Source organism: Neofelis nebulosa, chromosome 9, assembly GCF_028018385.1.
Source record: "Neofelis nebulosa isolate mNeoNeb1 chromosome 9, mNeoNeb1.pri, whole genome shotgun sequence".
In the NCBI taxonomy this organism is placed as follows: domain Eukaryota; kingdom Metazoa; phylum Chordata; class Mammalia; order Carnivora; family Felidae; genus Neofelis; species Neofelis nebulosa.
In genome coordinates this window covers 78,186,458-78,210,363 of record NC_080790.1, presented here as the reverse complement: position 1 = coordinate 78,210,363, position 23,906 = coordinate 78,186,458, and the positions used below count along the sequence as shown (strand labels likewise).

Here is a 23,906-nt window from a genome sequence, read left to right as displayed (position 1 = left end):
TTGTGAAATCCAGAGTTCCTTTTTAGACATACAAGTCTAAGTGCCTTGCCCAGTGTCTGGTCCAGAGAAGATAATCAGCTCTTTCACCCACTACCCAATCTAGCTGCACATTATTTCACTTCGTTTCATAATGATATAGTTATTCCAGCTATTGGGAATGGGTGTCATTAAGATCATTGGGGTCAGAAAGTTGAAGTGATGTTTGGTAGACAGCCAATAGACAATTTTTATTGGTATAGTATTTTGGGTGACTAAGTTGGTACAGCGAAGAGCCCTTATGGCACTAGGATTTCATTAACATTTTAAAATATGAAAGACCCATCACATGTCCATTTCTATTTGTTTCTGTTCTAGGCTTCTTACACAATGAGTTAAATAACTAAGGTGTCTACATTCCAGGTGATCTGTCTTAGAGAATCATAGACTTTTACAGCCTATAATTAACTACGGGTTGACTTGCTAACGAAAGGGAAAGTATGTAAGAATAATTTAAAACTCTAGACTAGCACTGTCCAACAGAACTCTCAGCAATGAAAAAATGCTCTGTATCTGTGCTATCTAACATAGTAGCAGCTAGCCACATCTGTCTGTTGAACACTTGAAATGTGGCTAGTGCAACTGAGGCACTGAATTTTTAATTCTGTTTAATTTTTATGTAAACAGTTGAATGTGGCTTATAGCTACTGTATTGGAGAGCACATCTAGGTGGTCAGGTTTGCTTGTAGAATATATTTGTCTTTTAAAAACTACAGGTGTTTGTTATTTTTTGTATGGACTCACTTAAAAATGACTTTGTGTTCCCCCAGCACATAACAGCATGTCAGAGGGCAGAGATCTAGACAAGTGTGGGAAAGATGACTTTGGATCATAATTTTCTTGTGGGTATAATATGCTTATACATACTTTAAAACTGATTATATTAAAGAGTCATTTTTTGGCAACCAGATGATCGTTAAAACACCTGTGTTGTGTGAAGTACGTGTGGCCTGGTCCTATTTCCTCACCTGTTTACAGTGAATCAGACGTCCCAATAGATGTGGAGACAGTCACATCAACCCCTGTGCCGCTCTACGACAATCAGAAGGCACGCAGTGTGATGAACGAGTGTGAACGGCATGTCATCTTCGCCAGGACCGATGCAGATGCTCCTCCTCCACCAGAGGACTGGGAGGAACATGTCAACAGGTAGGCCGCTGCTCGGGAGGACTGGTCACTACAGGGTTAATAGTCATCACCTTGTAAATATTTTGTATCATCATCTTCATTGAAACACATCTGTTAGGAGCTTATTTCATTTGCAGCCACACAAGTCAGAATGTTTTCTTTTTTGTTGTTTATTTTAGAGAGAGAGAGAGCACATGTGCGCGAGAGCACACACAAGTGGGGGACGGGCATAAAGAGAGGGGAACAGAGGATCTGAAGAGGGCAAATCAGAATGTTTTCTTAACTCTCTGTGTTATAACTCTCAGCTCAGGATGCAGTGAGGTGCTTGAGGAGGGCTTGCGTCTTACCCATCTTTGCATCCCTGACACCTAGGACACTGCCTGGCACATAGTAGGCATATAATAAATGTTTATTGAATAAGTAAATGAATCAAATATGATAGGTATGACTAGTTCTGTATTTTACATAGTACAGGTTTTATATGATATGGGACTACAAACAAACCATTAAATAAGAGTACATTTGTAAGATACTGTACTTATATGGTCTATAACTAGAGTAATGAAAATGTTTTGGAGTCGCTTGAAAAGCTAACAGATGTTTGATTTGCATGGCTTTTAAAAATAGTTTTGCAATCTGGTTTTGAGGGAACACTTCAGCCCATTTTCATGAGTTTGTTAGCTGATTTTATTCCCATGCTTCCCACTGACCCAGGGGACTCCACTCTTCTCCAGTTCATTTGTCATTGTTTCTTTAGCATACTTTGTTTTACATTTTTTTAATGTTTTATTATTTATTTTTGAGAAAGAGACAGAGTGTGAATGTGGGAGGGTCAGAGAGAGAGGGAGACACAGAATCTGAAGCAGGCTCCAGGCTCTGAGCTATCAGCACAGAGCCTGACACAGGGCTCGAACTCACAAGCTGTGAGATCATGACCTGAGCTAAAATTGGATGCTTAGTGGACTGAGCCACCTAGGTGCCCCTAGCATACTTTTTTTTTTTAAGTTTATTTATTTATTTATTAGAAAGAGAAGGTGCAAGTCACAGAGGGTCAGAGAGAGAGGGAAAGAGAGAATCCCAAACAGGTTCCACACTGTCAGTGCAGAGCCCAATGGGTTTGAACCCACAAACTGTAAGATCATGACCTGAGCTGAAGTTGGATGCTTAACTGACTGAGCCACTCAGGCGCCCCTCCTTTAGCATTTGTTTATTTTTTACTTACTGCATGATAGCGTTATGAAGATAAAATTTATGTACCATACAAATTACCTATTTAATGTGTACAAACAGTGGTTTTTACTTTATGCACCACCACAATTTGGTGAACATTTTTGTCATCCACAAAAGAAACTATACCCATTAACAGTCACTTCCATTTCTTCCCAACCTCTTCAAGCCCTGACAACCTCCAGTCTACTTTCTGTCTCTCTAAATTCGCCTACTCTGGATGTTTCATATAAATGGAACCATACAGTATGTGGCCTTTTGTGTCTGTCACTTAGCATAATATTTTCAAGATTCATTCATGTTGTAGCACCAGTTAATACTTCATTCCCTTTTATTGCTGAAATTCCATTGTGTGGATATACCACATTTTGTTTATCCATTCGTCACTGATGGATATTTGGGTTGCTAACATTTTTTGACTATTTTGAATAATGTTGCTATGAACATTCATGTACTTATTTTTTTGTGGACATATGTTTTCAGTTCTCTTGCATATATACCTAGGAGTGGAATTGCTGGGTCATATATGGTAACTCTTTTTAACTTTTGAGGAATTTCAGATCATTTTCTTTTAAAAAATTGTTTTTAATCCTCAAATCAGTTTTCTAGGTGTGCAGGATGGTTTAGTGTTGATCTGGCTATTTCATGGACACGAGACACAAAAAAAACTTCCATGCTGTTCTGCCATCTTGGCTCCTCTTTTTAAAAAATTTTTAAAAATGTTTATTTTTGAGACACACACACACACACACACACACACACACACACACACACACACACACAGAATGCGAGCGGGGGAGGGACAGAGAGAGGGAGACACAGAATCCGAAGCAGGCTCCAGGCTCTGAGCTGTCAGCACAGAGCCTGACGCGGGGCTCAAACTCACAGACTGCAAGATCATGACCTGAGCTGAAGTCGGACACTCAACCGACTGAGCCACCCAGGCACCCCTCCTCAGACCATTTTCTAAAGGGGCTACACCATATTACATTCCCACCAGCAGTGTGTGAGAGTTCCAGTTTTTTCACATGTTGGCCAGTACTAGTACTGTCTGCCTTTTTTGTTTTTATTATTATTCTAGTGGATGTGAAGTGACATCTCATTGTGGTTTTAATTTGCATTTCCCTGATGGCTCTATCTCTATTTATCTACTATGTGTAAGGGAATGTTAAAATCTTTACATCAATAGTTGATAGGTAGTAAACTTGCCATAATGATGGAGATCTCTTGTTTTATAGTAAAGAGGAAGAGGTAGTTAGATAGGAAGAAGGGTACAAAGGTTTGAGGCAATTGGCATGATTTACGAATCTGGTCAGAAACAGGGAACGAGATTGAACAGGTATACTTGTGTAAGCAAAGTAGTAGCTATTGTAAGAGGAGCCGTTCTGCACCTGGGTGAAGAGCTTGTGAAAAAGTTGTTTGGGGTCTTGAATTGGAATTAATGTTGTGCCCTAAGAAGGAGAAATGCTCTCCAGAGCTTTACCTAAACAGGGACACTTCTGCTGTAATTGAAGATCAATGACTGGAATATTACCAGAGTCAGTGAATTCAGCAAAACGGCTTATCACCATTGTTACAGTTAATGGTAATAAAAAAAATAGTGACAATGGTAGTAACAAAAAAGAACTACCATTTGCTGAGTGCTTCCTAGGTGCCAGGCATTGTGCCAAGCGCTTCATATGCATTACTTCTTTTAATCCTCATAATAATGCTCTGAGATATATCCCTTCTCCATCTCTCTTTTATAAGATGAAGAAACTGAGCTCAGGGAGTTTAAGAAACCTTAGTTTAGGAAGTGGTGGAGCAGAGATTTATTCAAAGCAAGCCATCTGACTCCAGAGTTCAGTGTTTTTGGCTGTGTACCCTTTCTTCAAGGGCACATCTGTCAAAGAGACACCAGTTAGTGGTGGCTGAACAGGGTGGCCTCACACCATCCTTTTGTGGTGTTACTGGCTGCCTTGTCCTCAGTTTGCAATTTCTGAAACTGCATGGGAAAAATGCATGAAGTTTTTTTTATCTATTCACCATGGTCGTGATCAAGAAGTTTTGGGGGACTCTTCAAACTTAACCAAAGTCATTAGAGACTTAATGCATGTGAATATCAGTTTCTTAATTTATAAGAAGAGAAATAACTTGCAAGGCAGATGAGATACGGGGGTGGCCTGGCCAGAGCATCGATTCTCAGTTGGAGTCTGGGAAGCTGTTCTGTTCCAGAAATGGGTGGTGAGTGGACATTTTGCTCTGGAAGCACCCTCCTTCAACAAGGCAGCTAGCACCCATCTTTCCTCAAAGCAAGATGGGCCCACAAAGTAGGCCAGGGTACATCTTCACCTGCCCAGTCCTGCAGAGAAACATTGACCGAGTCTTATCTTTGGCTTGTCTTTCTCCATGTGGATCTCCATCCTTCTGTTATGACATTGCCACAGATTGAAATGATTAATTAGCGCTCAGTTTATCTCAGATTATTTGTTTTTTAGTGTCTGATGAGATTTTGGAGGCGTCTTCTCATTAGCAACAGGCTTACAAACCATCTCTTCAGGTAGGTCACTTTTGCACATAGCTAATTTCATTATTTGATGATACTTACTGGCTTCAATTTCAGAGGTCACCATTTTATGACCTTGTACCTCCCCACCCTCACCCCCTGAATTCTGGATGTGTAGCCTGTGTAGAGCTTGCAGTTAGTTCCCTCTGCTCTGATTATAATCATCTTGTTTCCATTCTTTCCCTTGACTTGATTGTTAAATTGCTGCTTCTTTTCTTCCTGTATAAAATCATGTAAAATTACCATTTCCCACATCAAGAACTCATGGGCTATAGGACAGCACTCTAGAAATCTGTTTTTCCTCAGAGCTTATTGATCTATCAGTAGAGTCAGAAAATTAATTTTTATTGTTAGTGCCCCTTTTCCCCCTTTTGAATTATTTTGGTAGAAACTACCTTTAGATAGCTTTCTCTGTATAGATAATTAGGGCCACCTCCCACCCCCAACTAACTCTTTCTCTAGTAATGCCTGATATTTTGTGAAACAGTTTAAATATCCCTCTCTGCTTGATTTAATTGTCTAGATCAGGGGTTGGCATACTGTGGCCCTTGTACCAAATTTGACCTATTGCCTGTTTTTCTATGGCCCATGAGCTAAGAATGTTTTTTCCATTTTTAAGTGGTTGAAAAAAAGTCAAAAGACACGTGAAATTCAGATTTCTGTGTCCATAAATATAGTTCCATTGGAACACAGTCATGCACGGTATTTAGTTATTGTTCATAGCTGCTTTTGCACTATACCCACAGAGTTGCAAAGTGGTGACCCAGACCAAATGGCCCACAAACTCTGAAATAACAAAGTCCGTTATAACAAAGTTTGCTAACCTCTGGTTAGATCGTGTTCTTATATCTGCATGTCAAAGTCATGTGACGTGCAGAACCTTTGAAAATGGTTTACATTTGCTGGTATAGCAATGTTGTCCTGAGGAAGTTGGACTGGCTTTTTTTTTTTTTTTCTCCCAGATGTTTTGTCAAATGCCAAGTTTAATTAGATGCACAGCTTTTGGAAGACATTTAACAAAATACTTCTGACACATGATATTTCTCAGCATTGCTCAAATGAATTTTAGGACATTTCCAACATTTCAGTAAAAGAATCTAGTGTCCTCAAGCAGGTTGTCTTATCTTAGAATTCAGAACTTCTGAATTCACCCAAAGGAAAATTGTTCCCTGTTTAAAATTTGCTCTAATTATATTTCTCGATATTGTGTGTATCTATCTGTGTATTAACCTTAATTGGATGTTTGATATTTTGAGTCTAAGGTCCTTGAGTTGTTTTTCCCTCTCCCACTCCCTCCCTCTTCCTTTTTGCCTTTCTCCTAGTGTCTAAACAAAGAATTTTTATAATCTGAAAAAAATAAGTGTGGCCTATTCAGTCTCTCTGATGTTCTTTGTCTCTCCTCGTTTGACTTTTGGTTAAAAAGAAAATCCTTTAGACATTTTAATATTGAGTTAGTCTCCTTTAAAACAGAGAATAGATTGCCTTTGAAAGTATCTGGCTTTTCTGGGACCAATGTGACTTTGGCTGCTTTGGATAAGATGAGCCAGAGGTCAGACATCATTCAGGTTCTATCAAAGCTTGGGGAACATGAGATTATCTGATCTCATCTAAGAAATGAAGAAAAGGCACTTTTGCACTCATGAAAATTGAATTGGTTTAGGTGGGGGGAGCACATTGACTCACCGCAGTTCCCATCAGCTATTTGACTGTTTAGACTTGTATTTAAAATTCTGTCTCCTGTTTTTAAAATTTTCCTTAATTATATCTTTTGCATGCTCTTTATCTTAATCTTGGGTTAGATCATTTTTTTTTTCCTGCCCACTTAATTTTCCAGCCTCCCACGAAGCTAACAAAATATAGAGAACACGTTTCAGTTCTTGGAATCACTTTGTTATATATCCAGCAACAATCCTAAGAACTTTTTCTGGGATTTAGACTCTCAACCTTGTGGTTTTTCAATTTAATTTCAGCTGTCGTTGGTGTATGGTAGTAATTTCTAAGTAGCTTTCTAGCCCCCATTTTGTTCACATCATTTTCCTTGCTCTCATCATTTTGGGTTTTAGAATAAATATAGAGTAAAAAAAACAAATAGAGAAAACATCCTGTTATATAATAAAGAGCAGGATAATTTTGCAAAGCTGTTGCTGCCTTGTAAATAAATTATGTCTTATTCTCTGTCCTTGGAATTAAAGTATGCAACATGATTGATAGACTTTGGGAAAACACAAGAGATTATTGAACATTAAGAAATTGTATTCATTGCTTAACCTGTTTGATTAAAAGTGAGCATTATTACCGGGGGTGAGGCTACAGTGTAATACTACTTTTGAAGTGTTGCAGTTTCTTTAAACATATTATTTTCACAGAACTTCAAATTTGAAGTTTCCAGAACTGGAAATTTGAAATGTTTAACACAGCTAGCTTTTGATCTTTTGTTTCCACTTCAAGAAATACTTGCATTCTACAGAGATACTTGCATGCCCATATAAAGATGTAGACAGATGTGTGTATGTGTGTATTGGTGGGGAAAGAAAGGGTGGTCACTGCAACTGTGTATAATAGCAATAAAAGGCACAACCTAAATGCCCACCAATAAGGTAGAACCAGCCATTAAAAACAAAGAGGTGTGTTGGGCGCCTGCGCGTCTCAGTTGGTTGAGCATCTGACTCTTGATTTCAGCTCAGGTCATGATCTCATGGTTCATGAAATCAAGCCCCGGGTTATGCTCTGTGCTGACAGCATGGTGGAAATACATCCATGTATTTCTAAGTCCACCTGAGAATCACTACCCATGAGAAAGATACTACTCATAGGAATGTGTTGTGCATTTAAATAATGTGCAGGAAAATGAGATTATGAAACAATCACAGGTCTTCCTGATCCCAAGGTATCCTGAGTCCTGACATTGAGTTGAAGCTTCTCCCCACCTCCCAAGTCAAAAGTCTCTGAAATAATCAAACCACCACAAAAACGGACTGGATTCTCATGAAGTAGCAGGAATTAAGCCAAGAGAACGAGGGGAAAATAAGAAAAAGGACAATTCCACAAAACCTGAGACTGCTTTTAGTACCCCAGGTTACAGAAGGGTGGGAAGCTTCAGAGGTTAAGGGATTTAGCTGTAGCAAGGATAGCTACTTAAGATAGAGGGTGCTTCTGAATTCTTGATCATGGACTTCAGCTACTCTCTTAAAACTTCTGCTTCGTCAGTTATCATAGCTACCTGAGTTTTTGGTTGCTGGAAGGAGGTCCTCAGAGGTCGTGCTTTCCACACCTATTTTACAGACAAGGATACTGAAGACACACAGCAAGCTCTTTATTACAGAGCTGATTAGAGTCCTGGCTCCTAGTTAGTGTTCTCCTGGACTGTGTGTAACTAGTGAGTTGTAAAACCTCCACCAAGGTGGAGATTTTATTTTTTTATTTTACTGAGGACCATTATTTTTTCCCTTTCTAGAGGGTATTTACTCTAAGGACAGTATAGGATAGTTGTAAAAAGTGAATAACAAAGGGTAATTTGCCCTGCATCTGCATATTTACTGGGCCATGTTACTAGTATTCTTAGATGACCTGTATAAAATAGGGTATCTTGGTGGTGGTGTATGATGGAAGGGATACTAGTCTGTTATAGAGTAAGAAAAATTGAGATTGTTGAAGTTTCAAGCAGCCTCCTTCAGTTTGCCCATCCTGGTATCAGGAAGGGCTCAGTTGACAGTTGAACCTGAGTCCTGTTTTGGCATTCCTCTCCTGCTCAGTACCCATGTGCTTAGTGTGGTAGGGAGTGTGAGGGTTGGAATCTGTACTCAGCTGTTTACAAGGCTTGGTATGTAATGAATGTGCATACAGTTCGTCCATTTATTCAGCAAATGTTTAAAAAAGTGGCTCTTATGTGTCAGACACTTTTACATGCTGGGGATGTAACACTTAAAACCGATAAAAATCCCTGCCATCTTGGCATTTACATTCAAGCAGAGGGAGACAGACTAAACAAAGAAGTAAAATGGAGCATGAGGTGGGGAGCTGGCTGGAAAGGGGAATAGGAAATCTGGGTGTTGGTAGTTTTAAATAAGGTTGAGTCAGGGGAAGGCTCATTAGAAGGCGATGTTTGAGGGGCGCCTGGGTGGCGCAGTCGGTTAAGCGTCCGACTTCAGCCAGGTCACGATCTCACGGTCCGTGAGTTCGAGCCCCGCGTCAGGCTCTGGGCTGATGGCTCAGAGCCTGGAGCCTGTTTCCGATTCTGTGTCTCCCTCTCTCTCTGTCCCTCCCCCGTTCATGCTCTGTCTCTCTCTGTCCCAAAAATAAATAAACGTTGAAAAAAAAAAAAAAAAAAGAAGGTGATGTTTGAGCAACAACCTGAAGGAGAAGGAGCCATTGTTTCAGGTAGAAGGGATGGATGGCAAGGGCCCAGTCTGTGATGTAGAAGCTTATAGGGTGTGTGGAGAGTGGGTTGGGGCATGTGGTGAAGCCCAGTAGTAGGTCAGGGGCAGTCAGGGATGATGAGGTTGGAGAGACTGTTGGGTCTAGACTGTAAGGAGGTGGTTGTTTTCAACTGATTGAAATGGGGCCACTAAAGGCCTTTGAGCAGAGTGACATGATCTGACTTAGGTTTTTTGATTGATTTTCTTTTTCCCCCGTAATTGATTTTCCAAACTGACTTTCCAAAAGGTTGTACTAATTTATATTTCCATCAACAAACTATGGAGAGACCTATTTTCTTACATTTTCAGAACACAGAGTATTAGTAAACTTCTTAATAACTTTTAAGTCACTAAATAATAACTTCATATTTATTTAATCTTCAATAACTTTTAATAACTTTAATGTTTAATAACCTGATAACTTTGTAACTTCACCCATTTGATAGGTGAAAAATAATGTTTTATGACTTTAATTTGCATGTTTGATTTTGAAGGGAGTTTACTTTTTTTGTGTGAACTGCCTTTTCATTTTCTTTGCCCATTGTTTTCGTTTCGAGTGTTTTGTCACTTCCTCACTAATTTTCTGGAGGCTTTTTCTATTTTAATGAAATGGCAAGTACTTTTTCCATTGCGTTTTGACTTTGTTTATGATAGTTTAGTGTTTTCCTTTACAGAAGTTTGAAATTTTTATTAATCTTTATATCTTTAATATTTATTTTTCTTTTATGGCTTCTGTTTAGGTCTTAGGTCATAGTTAGAAATGTCTCGCTCATTCTGGGTAAATATATATTTGCCACTTTTTTCCTATTCCTTTTGTAACTTTATATTTTTTAATATTTAACTTTTCTACCTAGAATTTATTTTGGTATAGTGATACGTAGGTGTCCAGATTTCTTCTTCCTATTGGCTAGTGGTCATCTCAGAGCTACTTACTTTAACCCTACTGATTAAAATGCTGCTATGATCTCATTCCAGGTTCTCATTTGGGTCTGGCATCCACTTAAATTGTTTTTTTAAAGGTAACTTCATCACCAGTTTTTTTGTGTGTGTGTGGTTTTTTTTAAGGCAGTGGGAGTTAATAAATATTGATTGGGCATCTATTACTTTCTCTTAATCTCTTTACGAAGATTACTGACCAGAGTTGGGAGTATCAGAGTCATTAAGATTGCCAGGAATGGGCTGAAGGAGGCTTTAAAAGCCCCTTGTAATGAGGTGTGATGAGGTGGGAACAAGAGCAGGAGGACTAGTTGCAGGGAGTTTACAGCTAAGTTGGAGGACAATACACAAAGCCTTCCCTAATCAAAGTAGAAGTGTGTATGCCAGTGGCATGTGAGTATGGTTCAGTACTAACTTACATGGAACAGACCATTCAAAAGTTAATTTGCTAATTGTGTAGTATACAGAAAAATATTAAAAATATACACAGAAAAGGGAGAGAGGTAGTATGGGGTGGAATATTAGGGAGTGGGAGAAAAGCGTCATCTGTTATATTCCTAAAGCATTATTTTTGGGGTGCCTGGGTGGCTCAGTTAGCTAAGCATCCAATTCTTGATCTCAGCTCAGGTCTTGATCTCAGGATTGTGAATTCAAGCCTTGTGTTGGGGTCCACACTGGGTGTGAAGACTACTTTAAAAAAGAAAGCTAATTTATTATTTATTTATTTACTTACTTACTTATTTATTTATGTTTTTTAAAGTAATCTCTACACCCGCCGTGGGGCTCAAACTCACAACCCCGAGATTGAAAGTCACACGCTCTACCGACTAAGCCACCTAGACCCCCCCTAAAGCTAATTAAAATAGGCCTCTTATCTTAGTCTGAGGTTTTAGTACACTAAAATGCTTGTTCATGCTGTCTTTTTTTGTGAAATATTAAACTCTTGAAACTCTTGAAATTCAAATATATTTGTGCAATGGTGCCATGCTTTTATTAGTGGATTATTTTAGCCTCTAGATAATTAGCTTTGCTAGCCCTGAAAAAATTTCACTCATAACTGGTTTTGACTTATAGTATATATATTAATATAAATGTAAACTAAGGTGACTTATGGGCAGGATTGGGACCAGAATCTAGGTCTTGTGCTTTAGCTCAGTGGTCTTAGATTAAAGCTGCTTTGAGTTCTATTGTTTCACAGTGGAGACCAAAAAAAAAAAAAAAAAAAAAAGTGGCGTAATCTTTGTACAGTGTACTTGCATGAGGAGTGTCTCCGGAGTTTGACTTTAATTCCTCAGAGTTTCTCTTATAGGACTGGTTGGACAATGGCCCAGAACAAGCTCTTTAACAAGATCCTCAAAGCCCTGCAGTCTGACCGGCTTGCCCGCTTGGCCAATGAAGGGGTAAGACTCTAGAAGGGCTCTGCCTTGTTCAGCCTTACTGGCTTACTACCTTGACGATCCCCCTACCTACTCCAGTTGTTAATAAGGTGGCCCTTCATGTGTTATCACTTCACTTACATCATCCAGGCTTGCAATGAGCCAGTACTACGCCGTGTTGCTGTGGACAAGTGTGCGAGGAGAGTGCGGCAGGCTCTCGCAAGCGTGAGCTGGGACACCAAGCTGATCCAGTGGCTGCATACCACCCTGGTGGAGACCTTGAGTCTGCCCATGCTGGCTGCCTACCTGGATGCTTTGCAGACACTGAAAGGGAAGGTAAGGCTGTGATTGGCATCTGTCCTATCCTGGGGTAGCAGTCTCTGCTGTGGGTTCAGGAAGTGGGGTTGGGCAAGGTCACTGCCTGGTCAGCCTGGAGGACATGACTGAAGCTAAATAGGAGACGTGTTATCATTTCACGTTTTGTCTGGTGTAAATGTCTTCAGTCCTCCTGTCTCCAGGATGGAGCGTAGGGCTTGAAAACCAAAATGTACTTTAGCCTCTCTAGTCCTGTCTGCAGCTGGTGGTTTGAGTCACCTCTGAGGTCAGATGAGAAAAGAATTACCACAGAGGAGACAAAGGACTTAACAGGGAGGCGTGTTGAGAAGGAGGCAAGAAGCCGACTTAGCTGTTTGGAGTACAGGATTGCAGAGTGGGGAGTTTTCCAGAGCATTGTCCATTCTAGGCTGCGCTCTCAGCAGTGGTTCCTCTATTCTCAGATTCTTCTTAGACTATCAGGTTCTGTCTAAAATTTTTTAAAATTTATTTTTTATTTTTATTATTGAAGCATAATTGGGATATAGTTTCAGGTGTGCAGCATAGTTTCTTGACAATTCTGTACATTACTCAAGTGTTCCCCACAGTAAGTGTAGTCACCATCTGTCACCATAGAATGTTATTATAGTGTTATTGACTATATTTCCTATGCTGTACTTTTCATCTCTGTGACATAACTTATTTTATAATTGGAAGTTATATCTCTTAATCCCCTTTACCTATTTCGCCTGTCCCCCAACTGTCTTTCCTCTGGCAACCACCAGTTCTCTGTATTTATGAGTCTGTTTTGTAGCTTGTTCATTTGTTTTTTAGATTCCACATATAAGTGGAATCACTTGGTGTTTGTCTTTCTCTGACTTACTTCACTTAGCATAATATCCTTCAGGTCCATCCATGTTGTCACAGATGGCAGAATCTCATTCTTTTTCATGGCTGAGTATATTCCATTATATATATACACCACATCATCTTTATCCATTCATCTTTTGGTGGGTACTTGGTTGCTTGCATACCTTAGTTATTACAAATAATGCTGTAGTGAACATAGAGGTGCTTATTATATCTTTTCAAATTAGTGTTTTCTTTTTCTTTTTTTTTCTTTTTTTAATGTTTATTTGTTTTGAGAGAGAGAGTGTGTGAGCAGGGGAGAAGCAGGAGAGTGGGGGAGAGAGAGAGAATCCCAAGTAGGCTCCATGCTCAGTGCCGAGCCCAACATGGGGCTTGATCCCACGACTATGAGATCATGACCTGAGCTGAAATCAAGAGTTGAACTCTTAACTGACTGAGCTAACCAGGCACTCCAGTGTTTTCATTTTCTTTGGATAAATACCCAGCAGTGAATTTCTGGTTCATATGGTAATTCTATTTTTAATTTTTTGAGGAACCTCCATATTGTTTTCCCCAGTGGTTGCACCAATTTACATTCCCAATAATAGTGCACACAAGGGTTCCCTTATCACCACATCCTTGCCAACACTTGTTATTTTTTGTCATTTTGATATTAGCCATTCTACCTGGTATAAGGTGGTGAGTGCTTGTGGTTTTAATTTGCATTTCCCTCATGGTTAATGATGTTGAGCATCTTTTCATGTGTTTATTGGCCACGTGCATGCCTTCTTTGGTAAAGTATTCAGGTCCTCTGCCCATTTTTTAATTGGGTTATTTATTTTTTGGTGTTGAGTTGCATAAGTTCTTTATGTATTTTGGATACTAACTCCTTATCAGATCTATCATTTGCAAATATCTTCTCCCATTTAGGAGGTTGCCTTTTCATTTTGTTGATGGTTTCTTTTGCTGTGCAAAACCTTTTTATTTTGGTGTAATCCCAATAGTTTATTTTTGCTTGTTTTTCTTGCCTGAGGGAACATATCCATAATTATGTTGTTAAGGTCAGTGTCCAAGAGATTACTGCCTATAGTTTCTTCCTTCCTTCCTTCCTTCCTTCCTTCCTTCCTTCCTTCCTTCCTTCCTTCCTTCCTTCCTTCCTTCCTGTAATGTTTGTTTGTTTTTGAGAGAGAGAGAGAGAATAGGGGAGGGGCAAAGAGAGAGGGAGACACAGAATCTGAAGCAGGCTCCAGGCTCTGAGCTGTCAGCACAGAGCCCGATGCTGAGCTTGAACCCACGAACTGTGAGGTCATGACCTGACCTGAAGTCAGACACTTAACTGACTGAGCCACTCAGGCGCCCCTGTGATTTCTTCTAGGAGTTTTGTGGTTTCAGATCTCACATTTAGATCTTTAATCCATTTTAAATTTATTTTTGTGTATGGTATAAGAAAGTGGTCCAGTTTCATTCTTTTGCATGTAGCTGTCTGGTTTTCTCAACATAATTTGTTGAAGAGACTGTATTTGCCCCATGGTATTCTTGCCTTTGTCATAGAGTAATTGATTATATAAGCATAGGTTTATTTCTGGGTTGTCTATTCTGTTTCTTTGATCCATGTGTCTGTTTTTATGCCTCAATCATACTGTTTTGATTTCCATTGCCTGATAATATAGTTCGAAATCAGGGAGCATGATGTGTCTAGCTTTTGTTCTTTCTCATGATTGCTTTGGATATTTGGTGGGGTTTTTTTTTTTTTGTGGTTCCATACAAATTTTAGGGTTGTGCTATTTCTGTGAAAAGTCCTGTTGGAATTTAATAGGTATTGCATTGAATCTGCAGATTGCTTTGGGTATTTTGGATATTTTGGATATTTTAATGACATTCTTCCAATCTGTGAGCAAAAATATCTGTTTGTGTCTTTTTCAGTTTCTTTCATTAACGTCTTACATTTTTCAGTGCACATGTCTTTCACTTCCCTGGTTAAATTTATTCCTAGGTATTTTATTCTTTTTGATACAGTTGTAAGCAGGATTGTCTTTTAAGTTTCTCTTTCTACTAGTTAGTTATTAGTGTATAGAAATGTGACAGATGTTTGTATATGGATTTTGTATCCTGAAACTTTACTGAATTTATTAGTTCTTTTCTTTTAATTAAATTAAATTTTTTAAATTTACATCCAAGTTAGTATATAGTGCAACAATGATTTCAGAGGTAGATTCCTTAATGCCCCTTACCCATTTAGCCCATCCTCCCTCCCACAATCCCTCCAGTAACCCTCTGTTTGTTCTCCATATTTAAGAGTCTCTTATGTTTCGTCCCCCTCCCTGTTTTTATATTATTTTTGCTTCCCTTCCCTTGTGTTCATCTGTTCTGTGTCTTAAAGTCCTCATACGAATGAAGTCATATGACATTTGTCTTTCTCTGATTTCCCTTAGCATGATACCCTTTAGTTCCATCCACATAGTGGATGACACTTAACTGACTTGCAAATGGCAAGATTTTATTCTTTTTGATTGCTGAGTAAGACTCCACTATATATATGTATGTGTGTGTGTGTGTGTGTGTGTGTGTGTGTACACACACACACACACACACACACACACACATCTTCTTTATCCATTCGTCTATTGATGGACATTTGGGCTCTTCCCATACTTTGGCTTTGTTGATAGTGCTGCTATAAACATTGGGGTGTCTACGTCCCTTTGAAACAGCATACCTGTATCCCTTGGATAAATACCTAGTAGTGCAATTGCTGGGTCATAGGGTAGTTCTATTTTTAATTCTTTCAGAAGCCTCCAGACTGTTTCCCAGGGTGGCTGCACCAGTTTGCATTCCCACCAGCAGTGCAAAAGAGATCCTCTCACTCCACATCCTTGCCAACATCTGTTGTTACCTGAGTTGTTAATGTTAGCCATTCTGACAGGTGTGAGGTGGTATCTCATTGTGGTTTTGATTTGTATTTCCCTGATGATGAGTGATGTTGAATATTTTTTCATGTGTCGGTTGGCCATCTAGATGTCTTCTTTGGAGACGTCTATTCATGTCTTTTGCCCGTTTCTTCACTGGATTGTTTTTTGGGTGTTGAATTTGATAAGTTCTTTATAGATTTTGGATACCAGCCCTTTATCTGAGATGTTGTTTGCAAATATCTTCTCCCATTCTGTCAATTGCCTTTTAGTTTTGCTGATTGTTTCCTTCACTGTGCAGAAGCTTTTTATTTTGATGAGGTCCCAATAGTTCATTTTTGCTTTTGTTTCCTTTGCCTCTGGAGATGTGTTGAAGTAAGAAGTAAGAAGGTCAAAGAGGTTTTTGCTTGCTTTCTCCTTGAGGATTCTGATGGCTTCCTGCCTTATTACATTTAGGTCTTTCATCCATTTTGAGTTTATTTTTGTGTATGGTTGAGAAAGTGGTCCAGGTTCATTCTGCATGTTGCTGTCCAGTTTTCCCAGAAGCACTTGCTGCTTTATTCCATTGGATATTCTTTCCTGCTTTGTCAAAGATTAGTTGACCATACGTTTGTGTGTCCATTTCTGGGTTCTCTGTTCTGTTCCATTGATCTGAGTGTCTGTTTTTGTGCCATGAATTTGTTTATTAGTTCTAACAGCTTTTTGGTGGAGTTGTTAGGGTTTTCTGTATATAATATGTCAGCTACAAATAGTGACAGTTTTACTTCTTCGTTTCTAATTTGGATGCCTTTTATTTTTCTTGTCTAATTGCTCTAGCTAGGACTAATAGTAATACTGCGTTGAATAAAAGTAGTAAGAGTGGGCATTCTTATATTGTTCCTGATCTTAGAAGAAATCTCTTAGCTTTTCACTATTGGGTATGGTGTTAGCTGTGGATTGACCTTTTATAACCCACATCACCATTGTACTTTTCATTGTCCAGTTTCTCAAAACCTTTTTGTTTTTCTAAAGACTACCTTTAACATTAAAAAATTTTTCCTTTTCCCTAGGTCACTTTGACCTTTTGTGGGTAATGTGAAATTCCCAGAGATATTTCTTCTCAGTGTAAGCATTAGAATGTCTGAAACTTATATTTTACACATCTGTGAGGTCACATTTCTGGTGAATAGTGAAAAATAGGATATAGTATAAATCACAATATACACAATACATAAGTTATATTATTTTGAACACAATAACAGATTTCCTTAATATGCCAAAGTTTGAAGGCAGTATTCTAGATGAAAATGCAGATTTAAAAAAAAAAATTTATAAAATCAATATGTTCATTGAAGAAATTTAGAAAATACAGCAATCTAAAAAGGGAAGAGCTGTCCATAACTCCATAAAGATCACTATTAATATTTTGTCATATTCTCTAACAGCACTTTTTCTCTATTTTATTTTTAATATTTTAGTAAAGTTGTGTTCCTGTGTTACTACAAATTCTTTTAAATACCTTAAATTAACCCTTAATATCTAGTTATATGGATAATTTGCTTAACCACTCTTACAGATATATTTAGGTTGTTTCATCTTTTTGATTATTATTGAGAGAGAATTTATCTTTTGCATTCCCCTCCCCCGCCCCCCCCCCCCCTCCGTGAACCCTATATGTGTGTGTTTGTGGTTTTGATATATTTTGTTGGGAAAGGTTCTCAGAAGTAGAATCCTTTGGGAAAGGGATAGGAATGAATTTAAGTCTCTTGATGCATATCACTGGGGTCCTTTCCAGAGGAGTGTATCCGTTTACCTTCAGTGATGGGAGACATACTTTTCAACTATCCACTTATTTGTACTTTTGCCCCTGAGTAAAGTTTGAGAGGCTTAGTTGAAGTCTGTCTGTGGCTCATAATGGGGTTCTGTCCTCCCACCCTATTACTGTGGTGGACAGGTCTCTTGCTTCACACTGGAAGCATCTTTGCTTTTGCTTTTAGATCCCTACTTTGATTGACCGGATGCTTGTGTCATCTAACACGAAGACTGGGGCTGCAGGAGCTGAGGCCTTGTCCCTCCTGTTGAAGAGGCCCTGGGATCCTGCTGTGGGGGTGCTTTCTCATAACAAACCAGTAAGTTAGAGCAGCTCAAAACTTAACTTTGGCCCATGAAGTTTTTAGAATCCAGTCTCAGAATCTTAGCAAGAGGGTAATAAATGACTTGTTTAACTTTTCCCATTAATAACTGGTTGTGTATACTGCTTAGCATAGTTTCATAAGGAAATTAGCATTGGTTGGGATAAGAAAGGTATTGGGATACTTGGGATTTTGTGGAGCAGCACCTCTTCCTCACTGGTTCTCTGTTGGGGTTCTTTCTTCTTAGAGCAAACTCCCTGGCTCTCCTCTCATTCTCATTGCGTCCTCTGGGCCTTCCAGCTCCGTGTTCCCCACCTCACGCCGCCACCGCTTCTGGCAATCTCAGCTATCCTGCTTAGGCAAGGTATGTGTGGGAACAAGCGGAACTGTCTCCTGGGTGGACATAGAGGCTTGGAGGACTAAGCAGACAGAATGCAGGAGGGGATCAAAATGGATGGACTTAAATGTTGAGCATCCCCTCCACTCTCTTTTGGTTTTTAATTTGAATGGTGCTTATCCAAGGTTGAAGAGATTTAGGGTAGGTTAGGCAGAATTGAGAGAAGATTTGAAACTAACTTCTGCTGGTATGGCTGCCACTTTCTTTCCTTTAGGTCATCCCCGTAGCCACCCATCTGCTGAACAATGGTAGTGGAGTAGGAGTTCTGCAGTGTCTTGAGCATATGATTGGGGCAGTGAGAAGCAAAGTGCTGGAGGTGAGAATGCCCTCAGTTCACTGGGGCACACCCAGCGTTCTGGGGTTGTTCTGCACCCAGCTATAGCCTCCTGTCTTACTGTCTGCTTTCTCTTCCCGCAAAGATTCACAGCCATTTCCCCCACAAACCCATTATCTTGATTGGCTGGAATACAGGAGCATTGGTGGCCTGTCACGTAAGTAATTCCCATCTCATTTGGAGGTTGTCCTATGATAGATACTAGTACTGCTGATTGCTACCACTGAGTTCTTTTTTATGTTCCAGGCACTGTGCTAGATGATCTGCCTACATAAATGCATTTTAAAGTGTAGAAGACGATTTTTTAACTTTATTGTGAAAATTTTAAGCAAAAACTTAAAAGGAGAATAGTCCTATAATAAACCCTGTGAGCCCCTCACCCAGTGTTACCAGTGATTAACTTATGATCAGGCTCTTTTCATCTTACTCCTGCCCACTTTCTCTTTCCTCCGATTATTTTGAAGAAAATCCCAAATATCATTTCATTTATATATATTTCAGCATGTATTTCTGAAAAAAATATTCTTCCCCCACCCCCAAATGTAAATACTATTCTCTCACCTAAAAAAAAACCAAAAAAACCCCACCAAAAAAAAAGATAATTGTAACAGGCATAAATTTTAATAGCTTTGGAATTTGATGTTGTGTTCATATTTTATGCCTTTCTAAGACATCAGGGAACCTTTTCTTTATTATTTTACGTACATTAGCTTGTGTAAGTGTCCCTGACCTGTCCAAAGCCCCAGTTTTCAAGTGGATCAAATAAGCGAAGTCTGTGCTGCTTCATGTCGTCTGGTTAAGTATGACATCCAGGGCCACCAGAAGAAGAGGGCTATCTCCCTAAACTCCCTGGTCCTGGGAATGGCAGAATTTAGTCAGCGACTGCAAGTGCCTGGAGCTAACTATTAAATTCAAAAAGGAGAGATTTTCTTCATGTAAGGAAGAAGAGCAATATTTGTGTTCTCCTGATTGCATTTGCTATTAGTGGAGGAAAAAGTGAACAAGACATTAGTATAGAGAATTGGTAGGATTGGAAGCACTGAACTTCCCATCCTGTGGTTCAGCCCTCTACTGGGATCCTCTCAGGGCTTCAGTTCTCCAGGTGGTACAGTGTATCTTGTGCCCTGTGCTCTTACTGCAGCCACTATGGCTGGTACCCTTGAGGATTAGGACTGGTGGGGAGGAGATGGGATTAGCTGGTAGGTCTGGACTACCTCTGGACTCTGGGTGGTAGCTCTGGATGTAGCTACAGTGAAGTTGACCTTGAGACAAACTTTTGTATTATTTCCAGGTGTCAGTGATGGAGTACGTCACTGCAGTTGTCTGCCTTGGGTTTCCTTTACTTACTGTGGATGGTCCCAGAGGGGTAAGCATGGGGTGTAGCTGATTGCTGGGTCATTGACTGGTAAGGGTAAGGGGGTGCATACCTCGCCCAAACTGGTTAGTGACTGTAGTTGCCAGGCTGACTCCCCTCAGTGGACTTGCCAGGTCAGTGCACAGTGAATATTAATTGGCTGATAGTAAAATTTATACATGTTTTAGGATGTGGATGATCCCCTCTTGGATATGAAGACTCCAGTCCTCTTTGTCATTGGGCAGAATTCCTTGCAGTGTCATCCTGAAGCCATGGAGGATTTCCGGGAGAAGATTCGAGCTGAGAACAGCTTGGTGGTAGTTGGGGGAGCTGACGATAATCTCAGGTGCGTAGGTTCTCCCAGAGCTGTGAGAGAGCCATGTTACAGTGTTGGAGAGATGCCTGTGAAGTGATGATGTAACTATAGACTAAATCTGCTTCTGTGAAAACGGGAACTGTTTTACATGAACTAATTCAGATTTATAAAGAGTTGCAAAAATAGTACAAAAAATTCTTACATACCCTTAACTCAGATTTCCACGTGTTGATGTCTCACATATCCAAAGTATAATTATCAAAATGAGAAAATTAACATTGTATGACACTATAATCTGTAGGTGCTGATAGTGTCCATTGTTTCACTGATGTCCTTTTTCTGTGCGGTATCCAGTCCAGGATCACATGTTGTTTTTAGTTGCTTTGTTTCCTCAGTCTCCATGAATTTGATACTATTCCTTAGTCTTTCATGACCTTGACATCTTAAAGACTTGTGGCCAGTTATTTTGTAGGCTGCCCCTCAATGTAGGTTTTTAACATTTTGTGATTAGGTAGAGCATATGCATTTTTGGCAGGAATGCGAGAGGTGATAAGCCCTCAGCACATCTTCTCTGGGGATACATGATGTTGATGTGTCTTATCATAGATGGTGTTAACCTTGATTGTGTGGTTAAGGTGGCATCTTCCAGGTTTCTCCACTGTAAAGTTACTATATTTCCCTTTGTGATTAGTAGTCACCCTATGGGAAGGAGATACTTTGAGACCTTGTGAAGGCAGTCTTGGTCACTGTGCTTTCAGTGGGGTAGGCATTTTTTATATTTTCTTTCCTTACTAAGGATGTATGTGAACTTAGATTTTCTATTTGTATTAAGCATCGTTTTATGTATTTTGGAGTAAAAACAGCCAGAGTTTGGAAGGGGCACCTTTGGTCATTGAGATGGCCACTGGTCCCTTACAAGACTGGCTGCCTGTAGGGACTTTAATTGTGTTTTCATGAAATTACTGAAAAAGAGATTGTGTCATTTATTGGGCTTCCTTTTTTTATACGCTCAATTTTAGAGATTTAATTTCTTAAAAACTTTCTTTAATGTTTATAATTTTGAGAGAGAGGGACAACATGAGTTGGGGGATGGGCAGAGAGAGAGGGAGACACAGAATACAAAATAGGCTCTAGGCTCTGAGCTGTTAGCATAGAGGCCAGCATAGGGCTCGAACTCACCATGAGATCAGATCATGACCTGAGCCAAAGTCAGATGCTTAACTGACTGAGCTACCCAGGCGCCCCGAGATTAATTTCATTTGTGTTTTTTAGCTAGTAGCTTAAAGCAAGTATCTGCCCCCATCTGTCTTGTCAGTTTCTTACCCAGAGATGTTTTGGAGAAGTCCTGGTCTTTGTCATTTGGCAGCTTCTTTTGGGCCTAGAAGCAAATGCTTTGGTTCTCAAGGTAGTGTTTTCATGTAAATTGATTGTCTTTGTTGGTCATTCAGACGTTCTTATCTGTAGAAAGGTATCGTGTGTGTTGAGTGGCAGGGAGGGAACATGAGAGGTGGGGATACCTTCATGGAGTTGTGTCAGGAGGCTGCTTATGAGACATATTTGCATGATGCCATGAGCATCAGCCTGAGGATTGGGAGACCTTAATTTCGTTTTGGCTGCTTTGCTAAGAAGCTTGGGTAAACTGCTTAACTTTTGGGACTCAGCGATCCTTATCTGTAAGATGAGGGTGCTACCCTAGGTTAGAGGCCAACAGCCAGTAAATTGGGTCTCAGAATTTGGAGACTCAGAATGTTGTTCTCTACCCTGTCATTGGGGGCTCTGTTTTTCTCTTTGCTGAGGCCCCCAGTCAGAAACCAGGGGTTTTCAGACTAGCTTTCAAAGAGGAGAATGCAGCCGTCTGTGGCCATTTTCTCTTATCCCTTTAGAACTAACCTGTGACCACCTTTCCTCTTCTACTAATCTCATTTCAACAGCAACCAGTGATCTCAGGGTTTGGGCCTCCGTTGGGAGACTTCTAGATAAGGTCTTAGAAGTCAGATAGAGTTTATCTGTGAAGCCAAAGGTATAGGACTTCTGTAGTATACAGTCCTAGGCAATTTCCATATGTTATTTGTTTTTTTATATGTGTTATTTTTGTAATCCTCACTATTCCATGAGTGAGGTGTTATGATTCCCCGTTTTGCAGACATGGAAACAGGTTCAGAGAGGTTGTGATAACTGCGTGAGGGCTAACGTAGTCCTCCTTCCTGAGCCTAGAAAAGAACCAACACAGAAGAGAAACCCATTCTCGCTTCCATGTGATGCCATTTTCTCCTCTCTGTCTCTGTCTCTTAGAATAAGCAAAACAAAGAAGAAATCAGAGGGACTGACTCAGAGCATGGTGGACAGATGTATTCAGGTACACAGTTGCTTTATGTGTTTTTCTCAGCTAGGCTTGCCTTTCTATAACCTTTAGGCTTGATCTTGTTGGCAGCAGCCTCTTTGGCTCTGAAGGAGTATCCACTGGGGCCTCTGGTAGAACTAAATCATAAGCAAAGGAAAGGGGAAATGAGAGTGACAGTCTAAGATGCATACAGAGCATCAGGAGAGAAAGAGTTTATTGGAGGAGTGAGGGAGCACAACCATCCCAGAACACCACCCCACAGAGGCCTTGGGGCATAGGCTCCTGCTGGTCTTTGACTGAGGCTTGGATTTGTGCCTGGCTCTGTGTGCCTGGAGAAGGACTGAAGGCACACCTGACGCCAAAGGCAGGGTTGATTGAATTGAGTTAACCCTGTCGGGGAGGTTCCTATTCCCTAGACTGAAGGACTCAGCGGCCTGGGCCCCTCTTCATACTAGGATGAGATCGTGGACTTTCTGACTGGAGTGCTCACTCGCACCGAAGGGCACATGGGCTCCGAGCCTCGGGATCAGGATGCTGAGAAGAAGAAGAAGCCTCGGGATGCAGCCCGCAGAGACCTGGCCTTTGAGGTTCCTGAGCGGGGCAGTCGGCCTGCCTCACCAGCTGCCAAGCTTCCTGCCTCACCCTCAGGCTCAGAGGTAATGTAGGCAGGGAGGGAGTGCTTTTGCTGGGGAAGGAAGACTGTGGATTTGGTTCCTAGGGATGCTTGTCTACTTTGCCAGTGCTGTAGGCCTTAGAGTTGCTTTGAGGAGAATTCCTGACCAGGGAATTCCAGGGGACTTGATAATTAATGGTTAAATCCAAACAGCATTGGCTCAGCTCTTACTCTTCTCACCCTACTCAGGATCTTTCCAGTGTGTCCAGCAGCCCCACTTCCAGTCCCAAGACCAAAGTGACCACAGTGACCTCTGCCCAGAAGTCCAGTCAAATCGGGAGCTCTCAGCTCCTGAAGAGACATGTGCAGCGGACAGAAGCTGTGCTGACCCACAAACAAGCCCAAGGTATTGGCTCTTCCTGGCCTAGTAGCCTCTCAGGTTATCTTCTGCAGTGACATCATATGGCATTTGGAAAGTATTGACATCTGTAACTTCTGGGGCATGTGAGAGGCACCGTTTCCCACATTTCTGTTCAAACAAAATTAGGTTGAAATGAATACTGAGGATTGTTTTCAAGAGTAAGACATCACAAAAGGTCTGTGCATCAGTGGGGTTGTATAGTTCCACTAATTATAGCTTTGCATTGGTGTTCTGGGGAGTTAGGCTTTATGAGCTGACTCCATGTGTATTTGCCTAAAAATTTTTTCTG

The 23,906-nt window shown here is 40.3% G+C and overlaps 1 protein-coding gene across 10 annotated transcripts in view; it reads left to right on the top strand.

Annotated features, from left to right (window-relative positions):
- The window catches only part of KANSL3 (KAT8 regulatory NSL complex subunit 3), a 42,766-nt gene that overhangs the window by 3,000 nt on the left and 15,860 nt on the right, over positions 1-23,906 (top strand). For 6 of the 10 annotated variants that reach the window (XM_058684297.1, XM_058684298.1, XM_058684299.1 and 3 more), the window contains exons 3-14: positions 1,015-1,185; positions 11,597-11,687; positions 11,814-11,999; positions 17,707-17,838; positions 18,089-18,205; positions 18,453-18,554; positions 18,658-18,729; positions 19,864-19,938; positions 20,115-20,272; positions 22,535-22,598; positions 23,039-23,239; positions 23,446-23,602. In XM_058684297.1, coding sequence (XP_058540280.1) covers positions 1,015-1,185; positions 11,597-11,687; positions 11,814-11,999; positions 17,707-17,838; positions 18,089-18,205; positions 18,453-18,554; positions 18,658-18,729; positions 19,864-19,938; positions 20,115-20,272; positions 22,535-22,598; positions 23,039-23,239; positions 23,446-23,602 — 1,526 coding nt within the window. Of the gene's footprint in view, positions 1-806; positions 879-945; positions 1,186-4,868; positions 4,931-10,326; positions 10,371-11,596; positions 11,688-11,813; positions 12,000-17,706; positions 17,839-18,088; positions 18,206-18,452; positions 18,555-18,657; positions 18,730-19,863; positions 19,939-20,114; positions 20,273-22,534; positions 22,599-23,038; positions 23,240-23,445; positions 23,603-23,906 lie in introns of those variants that run through there. The other 4 variants (XM_058684303.1, XM_058684307.1, XM_058684305.1 and 1 more) reach the window with 4 other exon arrangements.